Below are 11,133 nucleotides of genomic sequence, written 5' to 3'. Positions count from 1 at the left end.
CCTTTATGCTAACTCTTTTATCAAGATATATATGTATATGTTTAAATCAAAATGTATTCATTGAAAATTTATGTACAATATTCAGGTACATTAATACCCATAAGAGAAATATCAGTTATTCACAAAATGCAAGTTCTGGAAATGTTATGCAAAGAACAATTTTGAACACAGACAGCAAAGGCAAAACAAACAGCAAAAGTTAAGAAATACACTATAATTGTAAATAAATATTGAGCTTTATGGGTGAATTATTTTTTACTGGCTGGCTTCAGATATTCAGCATAACTCTGACTGGCTTTTGGGGCAGAGAGAAGGTTTCATAACTTCTACATGAAATTTAAAAAAAAGCTGGGTACATCCCCCTGTTTGATGATCCAGACCAGGAGATGACATTGTAGGAACTTAAGTTGCCTCTTCTATGAGACATGGGTAAATGCTGTATCACCTAAATTAGAAATAAGTAAGCACAGTTTACCTACATATACCCTCAACTACACCAATGGATAGAATCAAAAAGAGAGGTTTATAATAAGAAAGCAAGAATCATGTGGATAGCCCACTTAAGTCAAACCAGAGTCCTAGTGCAGTATTCCAAAAACCTTGGTTTATTTCTGTTATTAGTCATATTAAATTATCATGTTCTATGGGAAGAGAACATCTGACCAATACTAATGTGTACAAGTCTGTCTACCAACCTTCTGAATGTGTGTGGCCATGTAATATGTGAAAAGTAAAGGATTAGTTTAAGTTTACAACCTTTGAACATCCAGTTTGCAAGTATATCACAACTATGTGCAGAATACCTGCACAAAAATTCAGAAAAAATATATAAATATATCTAAATAAAGACAACACTTGTATATCTTTTGTAGGGGTGAACTTTAACTTTGGCATGATATCCATGTCCATGTATGACTAACAGTGTTTGAAACATCTTGCTGTAGGCCTGTTGATTGCATCAATGTTACCACTGTTGTAACTTACACAAAAATAGTAATAAATGTCACTTTTTTTTGTCCTTTCAAATTCATTTTGCTGACTTTCAGTAATTCCTAGTCTGTTTATTTACCAGTTACTGTAGCCAAACATGACATACCTCTGTAAAATGAATGTGTTTTCTATGCTAAACCAATAAGAAAACTTAATACACCAGAATTTATATCTGTCAGTCATCTTTTGGCTTCATTATTCCTTTCATCAGCTCTGAGCAATCCCATAATTTTAAACAAACCATTCAACAAGGTTTCTAGGAAAATTCCTCTTTGTTGTCTCATGCACATTGTAATATTTTCAAATGTTCAACTGTATTTCATTCATCTGTTTAGTATTAGCTACAACTCTATCCTATTTTTCTGAGGTCATTAGAGCTGGGCATTTAGTGACATTTGCTAATCGATTAATTGATGGGCTTTTAAATTGATTAGTACACACCTCCTACAATGTGCTATTAATTTTTCAACTTGCTTTCATATTGCGTTTTTAAGTAATTTTTGAATTATCCTTGATTTCATGTTATAGATCTCTTCTGTAGGTTGCCATTTGCACATTTTGCCACAAATTTTATTGACAGTTCCTAATTGGTGAGTAGTTCACTAATGTTGATTAAATACCACCATGCAGTTTCCATTATGTTTGTTTTTCAAATATGCAGTAATCCCACACCGATCTTCTATAAATCAAATAAATTGCTAATTAAATAAAGAAAAATCTATTGCTATCACCAATCAGGGTAGCAATATTTTTATTTAAAATATATCATGCTTGCAATTAGAAATAATTAAGTATCCAAGATACATATCAAAATAAGTTTAAATATAAATTTGATTTATCAGAATATTTTGCAATTTCCTACCATACCCACTAAAGAGTTAAATTTAACTTATGTGATTTGATGACAATTTTATTTGGTGAACATAATTAAAAAAACTTTCATCTTTAAAAACGTTGTAACTTTATAAAATTATAGTATATCTATTAAAAAGTAAAAAAGCACTATCATTTTAAACAAAGAACCAAACATCAACAAGATATCATTATTAAGCTTTAAACAATGTGATTTAGTGGAATGCTCCTGAAGAAGCTGCAAAGTGAAACAATGAGTGTTTAATTAAGAAAGAAAAATAACACATTTGGTGTTGTAATGTTGTTTACTACTAGTATTATACTGTGTTGAACTTGTAATAAAGTTTTCTTTGTTACCCATTCAACAAAACTTAAAACTATAAGTAGACCTTATCTCTTGAAGAAAATTTATGTAGCTTTCAAACAGATATAATTTAACACAAAAATACTTTTACAGTTAACAGTGAAAGGAACATAACAGAAACTATAAAGAAAACTCTTAAACCCATGTGTGTGTAAATAAATAAATATATATATATATATATATAATCTTCTAATATTACATGAAAGCTAATTTATCCTTCTATTCAGTCATATTTAAACATTCTTTATAGCTGTTTTCAAAAATAAATGACCAAATCACTAACATGGAACCAAAGAAAGGTGGCAAACCAAGGCCTTTACAAAAACTAAGGGAGCACTTGAAGATCACAAAACAAATAATATATTTTTCAAGGGGTGATAGGTTCTTAGTAAAAATCAAGTTATTGTTTGGGATGGGTAGAGAGAAAAAATGTTTAGAAACTAACAACTTCGGGTGGGATCGTATGAGTTGAAATTGTTTAAATAGAGGTAGAATTAACATACAAAATTGCCTTAAAATTTGTGGGGAAAATATTTGAAAAGTTAGAAGAAATCATGTCTACAGATACAATGATTAGGAGAAAGTTATTTGGTTTTACCTTAATTGTGATAGATGAAAATGTAGCATACACTCAGAGTAGTAATAATCTGAAAGTACAATTAACAGCATCTTAAACTTGCACAAGATTACTGTTTTTAAAAACTACTCTGTTTTTGCTGATGAAAATAATCATATTACTTTGTGACATTTTCAAATAAACTTTGTTACCCTAAAAACATCACCAATAAAATAATAATAAACATGACTAGTTATAGCTATAGGCCTACTTCATTTGTCAGTTATTATGATACCTCTGTCATTGTTGGAAATAAAATTACTTTTCAAAACACATGCAAAAATGAATTCATAAAATGTGATAAATAGTACTGATGTTCAAAGAAAATATAAAATAATGTCAAAGCTTGTTAGTTAGAGTACTTTTACTAACCATTTTTCAAACATATGAATCATACATATTTCAAATTATGTTAAACATAGTTAAAAATCCATACTTTGAGAAAATTGCTCAGAACAGCAGCAGACTCAGGATACTATAAAGGTGGAATGTCAAACTAGTCCCCAACTAACACTACCAATAAATTTATATTACTTTCATTGTCTACTTTGCTTATAACTATTCTCTGTTTGAAGCTTATTTGAATGTGAATGTTATACAAGTTAAAAACTACCCCCCAAAAAAGCCCAGTGATTACTTGGTAGGCTACTATCTCACCTATCAAATTTACTGACACAATCTTGGCTGTAGAAAGCAACTTGGATACCTTTGGCTGTGCTTCAGCATACTTAAAAAGTACTTTTGATGTTAATCTAATTTTATTTTACTATTTGTATTAGATAAAACTTTGTAGGTATGAAATTAGAATTTAAATTTATACATGAAAATAATTCTAATGAACAATTGAAAAAGAGCGAAATGCAAAGGTAATAAGATAAAGAAATTGTACTTTTGGAAATAATTCATCTTAACTCTTCTTTAATTTATTTTTTGGCTATGCTTTGACCAAACCCTTTTTCTCCAGCCAGAAATATACGTGTTCGTAGTTTTTCATTAGGCTACAAGCTTGTTTCTGGCTTGAAAAAGAGCTTTTGTTCAAAATGTTACCAAGAAAATGAAACAAAGGAATATTATAAAGAACATGCAAACGTGAGAATAAAAACTTAACCTAAACAGTTCATAAGTTTGGTGATATATAAGAATCAAGACATTTGAAAATATTATCTTTGTTGAAGTTTTTTTTGTGTATAAACAAGCTTACTTGGTTTTGCTGACCAACAATCTGTTTTTCAGACAAATTGATTTGGACAAATGCATATTGAGTAATACCAGTGGTAGTTTTAGATCTTATTACATTTCTCAAAATTATATAAAAATGTACTTTCTTTAATTGGGCACTTCTGAAATTAGTGTTTTTATTTAATATATTTATTAGTAATTAAGAAGTAAATATCAATTTTACTGATCTACTATTTTCGTGGTTCAAGATTTATGAGTTAGGGCATGATTTATATTGAATTTCACTGAGAGCTAGTCTGTTACTCTTGTTTTATTTTTTGTCTTAAATCAATGAGTTATTCCCTTTTTATGTTATTTATCATAATTTCATATACTGTATTTTATTGAGCTGTAATTGTATGTGAAGTATTTATCACAGTTTTCAAAGATTGTGTCACTGGTTTGAATTTGCAGACTGTAAACTCTTTATATTTTAACCTATTTCTAGTACTTTTTAATCTTTTTGACCATTTTGTTCGTACTGCTCTTTTGATCACAATTATGTATTGGTGGTAAATCTGGACGTGGTGTATACAGAATGTCAGGATTATATTGTATTACATAACAATGACTTGCATATTTTACAATGTAACATATCTGTGAAGTAGTTCAGTGATATCTAGTTCATTGCAATGTAATGATTAGTTGGGGTAACTTACAAACTGATTGTTATTGTATATTTTGCATATGTGGAATAATGCTCAGATGGATAAAGTTGTTTCAATTAAAAATCAGGGAAATACTAACCTTCCTGAGAATCAGAACTTTATAAAACAATTTCATCTCTAAATAAAACTCAGATATAGTACAATACCCATGTGAAAGGCTGAAGCTGTGATAGCCACAAAACATCTTAATTGTTTAGACTTTAGATGAACTAAACCATAATATCACTGCAGTTGAGGTCTAACTTTCGTAACTAAACATTTTATCTTTTTGTTTGGGAGCAACTATTTGAAAGTTCATTTACTTCTAATCAGAGGAAAGTTTTCATATCTTAGATATTGTATAGAATAAAACTTGTACAGGGTAACAGTAGCTTTCATGATAATAGAGTAAACGTAGAATGATTGTTTAAGTGCAAAGAACCACTACCTTCTGTGGTAGAGTGGGGAGGGGATGCTAATTTGTTGATACTCTCTTATTTTTTCTGTTATTGATTTTACCTAATACACACTTTGCAAACTGAAAGTTTTGTATGTTCAGTGTTAGTTGTTGACTGATATATCTACATGTACAAGAATGTGTTTATGATTCTTTTGGCTTTACAGCTGTTTTGGCTGATAATAGGAATGAATTGTGACAAAAAATTTTTCTAATCTAACTTTGGAAAGATTTCTTCATGTAACTCAATAAGCTGTTACAGAAGAAAATTTTTTTTTTTATTTTTGAGTCAGTTAAAATGTAAGGCTGGAAATTTTTGAACTTCTTTTCTCATCTACTTAAGTTTTGTACTGTTTCCTACTTTGTTCATGTTCAGAAGGTTTTTATAGTTATATTTTTCAGTGTAATTCTCAGCCCATGATTAAACTGTACTGTCTTTCTGCTGATGTTGCTTAAGGTATAAAAAAGGCAGATGTGTCCATATTATTTCGAATTACTTGTCTTGAAAGTATAAATATATTGATATAACTTCAGAATAAAATAAAACGTGAAATATATGAATGTGTGCATCTTGTCTTGAAAGTATAAACATATTGATATAACTTCAGAATGAAATAAAACGTGAATTATATCAATGTGTGTGTCTTGTATAAACATTAATATAACAAAATAAAATGTGAAATATATCAATGTACTTTGCCCTATGTTTTTCAAAAAGCAAGTTTACTTTTCACCATATTTTTTCATCATATTTAAAGAGAGACACAGAAGTGATTTCCATTAAATACTAATAGCCTGTAATATTCAATAAATGTTTATTAACAAATTGAGATTGTGGTTTCTAAAGGAAGTATATGCTGTTTTTATTTTTGTACATAAGATTAAAGGAAACCCAGGAAGGAAGTGACAGCTCAACCCTCAACAGAGTTCTTTCCCTCTGTATGTTACTTTTGCTCAATAAAGTTACTACTGTCTGTATTTCAGAGTATATGGAGACCCAACTTCCCTTATCACTATGGAATCAATTAACCAGTGTGTTAAAGAAACTATGACGGTCTGTGTGACGATCTGTAGTTGTGTGTAGATGGAACTACATGTACACTAGCCATAAAAATGTAAGATAAAAAACTACTTAGTTTTTGATCCTATCTTAATATAAATTGTTTGGAATATATTTATTGTTATTATTTTCATGAATTCTGTTATATTTCTTAAACATTTGAAACATGCATTATTAATTGTAAAGCTAACCTTCTGCATCGTAAGACAGTAAGTATCATGAAATTTTCTTTATTGAAGTCAAATATAAAGTTGTGTACAGAACATTGATATATTATACTATTCTTTTTTTATTAAGTAAGAAAAATACTTACTGTTTGATCATTCAGTCAGATGTTTTTCTTTTATCATGTTTAACAAACACATTTGGTAACTTAAATTTAACAGAAGAGTTCAGCAGTATATTCCTTAAAGCATTTTATAATTCCACTAGTCTTCAGGAAAACAATAGACATTGAATTGAGAAGATCAAAAATGCTCTGTATTAAGGTTAGCCTTAATAAAACCATCACAGTTACTCATAATTGAATGCTTTATATCATTCTGCTATGTACATTAGTCTTGAATGTTATTACAAGCTGTGTGTTATAAGTGGGAGAATGATTAATTTCTAATCAAGACAAGCTACCTATATAAATCAAAACTAAAAATTACCTCATAATGAATAAAGATAAGTTAATATACTCTTCATACATATAAAGCATTGTTTCACTATTTTGTTGCCTTCGTTGTTAATTATATCTCTGACTGTAAACACAATAATTTCACACAAGGTTAGGCCAAAATAGTAGGTTCAGATTAGTCCAAAATCTATATATGTTGCTAACTGTGCAAAATAATCCTTATAATTAAACATATATAAATGGATATATATTAAACATTCTAACCAATATTGATAATGAAAGTACCATTCACCAAAAATTGCAATATAACCTATGTACAAAACATGTAAACTTTGCTTTGCTTCATGCACTGTCACAGATTTCATGTCCCTTGAAAAAATTTAGACTCTTATATGCAAAATGTATTATAATTCTCAATAATAAGATATTGTTGTAAATGAAAGCCCTTTAAAAAACTCTGACAATCTAACTTTGGAGTAGCTTGACATCCAAGTAAATTGCTACAACTCATGTTACAGATGAGTTGGGTAGCAGGGCAGTAAGTTTTATCGTGCTGTAACTTATTAATATTTCAAGATTATTAACTTTATTTTGAAAATAATTAGTCATGTAAGGTACTCTCTGGATAGATTTGATCTCAAATTTGAAAAATGATCATCAGTGTTAAGTAAACCCATAAACTTAAGAACAATAGGGTATGTGGCAGGAGAGGGATCTCACCCAGTAAGTTAAACCCATGTATATATATAATGAAAGGAATAGCTTCAAAACTATTATACCAGTTACATTAATTGTCGATAGGCAATCAAAATCAGCACTATAAAACAATAATGAACCTTTAGATAAGAAAAATTCCAAAATTAAAAAAAAAAAAAAATTATCGCACTTTCCAGTTGTAATCCAAAGGTCATGATGGTGATTGCCTGTGGTAATAGCACCCAAAAGCATTGGGGATATCCCATCTATCAGACAAAATCCAAAAAGCAATTGAGAAGCCAGTTGGCAGTCATAGAAAATTAATTAAGGGTGCAGAGTTGAGTGCTTATACCCACAACATCTCAACTCTTACTGCCTTTCACTGTCTGCAGCCAGTTGTGGGAATGCAGTTACCCTTAAAGAGATGTATTAAAGTAAATAAAATAAATCCACCCTAAAAATATTTATACTAAACATAACCTATCATCCTCCACCCTTAAAAGTTCTAAAAATTCCTAAAGTAGAATAATAACCACCTTAATAATTATACTACAAGTTACTCCCAACCACCCTTTTCTGAAAATGACATATTTTATACTAGATCTTAAAAAGAACTACAAAACCTACCTTAAGTACTGTAGGTAGGTAATATTTTTTATTTGTTGTAACGTTATTCAAGTATAGCACAGGATAACTGAGACAAGTCCAGCTACCTGAAGTTAGTCATCCCAGTCCCGGCTATATTCCTCATTGAATATTTATCTTGTATGTTTTCAAATTTATTATAAAACCTTGCAAAACAACTTTTTTTATTTGCCAGTATTTATAACCTTTATTTTCTAGTTTAGTTATGAATAATATAACATTATCCATAAATAACTTACTATTATTACAAACATTTAAAAATCTTTTTAATTGTGATGTAATGAAGCCTTTTAACATCATACGAGGAACTACACTATTGGGGGTGGGTAGACCAAGGATGGGGAAATTAAATGCTCTTCTCTTATCAAAAATATTCAGTAATACTTTACCATTTATTAATTTGATATCCAAATCTAAATAATTAGCATGTACATGATCATAGGTACTCTTTTCTCTTTCAAGTTCTTTTGGATATATTAAACTTGGTGAAAAGTACTGATTATTTATATAACTTGGATTTGAAACCTGTTTCATAAATGCATTTACAAAAAAACAAATATAAATTGGCCATATTTAAAGAGAAGTTAGCTATCATTGGAATACCCACAGTTTGGTTATATAACTTTTCATTAAAGTAATATAACTATTATATACACTGAAATGAAGAATGTTTTTAAACTGAATTTTAGTAAATTTATATTTAGGAATACTTATTTCTGTATCTATAAAATTATCGAACAGGTAATTAAAAACTTTTATTAGATATTTTAGATCTATTTTAGTGTATAATGTAGTGAAATTGTAAGTAGGAAAAATATCTAGCCGTATTAGAAGCATTTAAATTATTTATACATTCCAAAACTAGAATGTTTTTGCTTTTGGGTGCTGTTACAACAGGCAATTGCCATCATGTCATGACCTTCGGGTTACGACTGGAAAGTACAATGATTTTTTTTTTTTTTTAAGTATTGGAATTTTTCTTATATATATATATGCACACATATACACATAGTACAGAGTGTACTAATGCCTGACTTCCCTGAACTTCAGCATGGACTCATTTAGACCAGTGAAACTATGACATTCAATGTGGAGATGAGAAACTAATCATTCTCCCACTTATAACACATAACTTGTAATAACATTAAAAACTAATGTACATAGCAGAATGATATAAAGCATTCAATTATGAGTAACTGTGATAGTTTTATTAAGGTTAACATTAATACAGAGCATTTTTTGGTCTTGTCAATTCAACTTGTATTGTTTTCTTGAAGACTAGTGACCAGTTCTCAGAAACTCAATGGAATTATAAAAGGTGTGAAATCAGCTGTAGAAATCAATCATGTTCAGCACTTTAGTGATAATTGAAAAACATTTTTCAGGAGATGTGCCTCCAGATATCTTAGTATGGCTTTGCCATTCATTTTCTTTTTCATCCAAAAGCATCACCCCTTGTATATATTTATACCTGTGCCCATATGAATCCATTACAAATATACTTTATCTGAATTTTAAGCTTTATTTTATTCTGTAGACAGTTTTTAATAGTAATTACAATAATGTAAAATGTGCTTACCATAAATGGTTGAATATTGATTGTCATAAATTTGAGACATTTATAAACAGGTGCTATTTAGATTTCAATTTGTGCATAAGAGAGAGAGAGAGCTGCCAAAATTTTAAAATAATTAACACAAAGAACCAGTAACATTTGAGTGTTTTTATTATACCTCTGTCATTGTGTTCAGATATGAGGGATTAAAATGTGAATTGGCACAAAATGGAGTATCAATGTTTATAGCTTTGAATTGTGTGCAAGTTAATGTTTTTATGATGGATACCAAATGTTTTTTAATTTTCTAATGATTGGGTTGATGTTTTATATCTAGTTATGAAGATTTTTGTCTTTCTATAAACCAAAATGGGAAACTGTTGCTCTAAGAAAAATATTCAAAAAGACAATGCAGCAAGCAAAGGCACTTTGGAAACCCTGCCAGAAATACAGAATCATACTGGAGCAAGTCCTAGTAGTCTTCAGGTGAAATTACTTGATTCACGCTATTCTCAATCCTCCAGTAATTCTATTGTTCATTCAGCAAGTAACATAGCAAATACTACAAAGCTGGACAGACCGCCTATAAATTCTCTAGGTAAGTAAGAAACTTTATTCTCACAAATTTTCAGTGTGTTTGTGCTGAGGTTATTGATTGCATGTTTTTTTCTCTTACAGAATGGGTTTTATTTTGAGAGAAATTATCATATGTGTAAAAGTAGGCTGCAAATTTAGGGCAGGTTACTCTATTTCATAATTGACCTTTAAAAGTAAGTTACAAAAAGTTCTAAGCCTATTTCCGGTATTTTATATGATGTGCAATAAATGTAACTGTGTATGGGTTTTATTTTAATAATTTTTGAATTATGATACAAACCTACAGAGGATTGAACTTGTCTCTTCCTGATGGCAGACCATTTAGGTTAAATATTATTTAAAGTTATTTCATGTGAACTACCACATAACTTTGAACTCGGTTCCTGTGAGATAGAAAGTAATCATCACTGAACATGATTAGGTATTCAGCACCATATAATAAATATTAAATAAACTTAATATTCTGAAAATTGTTTAATCTCGAAGTCTAAGTTGAAGGGAGGTCCAGTTCAATCTACACTTTGATCAATGTGTGTTATTAGGTTATACTAGTTTCGGAGAATTTCACTCATCATCGGTAACTCTAAACACAAGTTAACCAGAGAGAGATAAGCTAGACCTATATCGTAGTGAAAAGTATCAAACATACTATTAGTGTGAATGTGCTTTGTAGTCATTGTGAGAAAAACCTATACACTGGATAGGTGTAGAGAAGAAAAGGTCACACAATATAATGTTAAGAACAGAATTGTGGCCAATGACACTTTTTCTTCACTTCACCTATCCAGTGTATAGGTTTTTCTCACAATGACTA

General features: G+C 29.5%; 1 protein-coding gene across 2 annotated transcripts in view; it reads left to right on the top strand.

The window, feature by feature from the left end:
• The window catches only part of LOC106462837 (tyrosine-protein kinase Src64B-like), a 34,430-nt gene that overhangs the window by 13,324 nt on the left and 9,973 nt on the right, over nt 1–11,133 (top strand). For both annotated transcript variants that reach the window (XM_013922800.2, XM_022390235.1), the window contains exons 2-3: nt 6,129–6,259; nt 10,060–10,320. In XM_013922800.2, coding sequence (XP_013778254.1) covers nt 10,092–10,320 — 229 coding nt within the window. In that variant the 5' untranslated portion in view covers nt 6,129–6,259; nt 10,060–10,091. The remainder of the gene's footprint in view (nt 1–6,128; nt 6,260–10,059; nt 10,321–11,133) is intronic.

Source organism: Limulus polyphemus, unplaced genomic scaffold (genome assembly GCF_000517525.1).
Source record: "Limulus polyphemus unplaced genomic scaffold, Limulus_polyphemus-2.1.2 Scaffold1263, whole genome shotgun sequence".
Classification (NCBI taxonomy): Eukaryota; Metazoa; Arthropoda; class Merostomata; order Xiphosura; family Limulidae; genus Limulus; species Limulus polyphemus.
The sequence above is the reverse complement of the archived record's forward strand: the minus strand, read 5'-3'. Positions and strand labels throughout refer to the sequence as shown.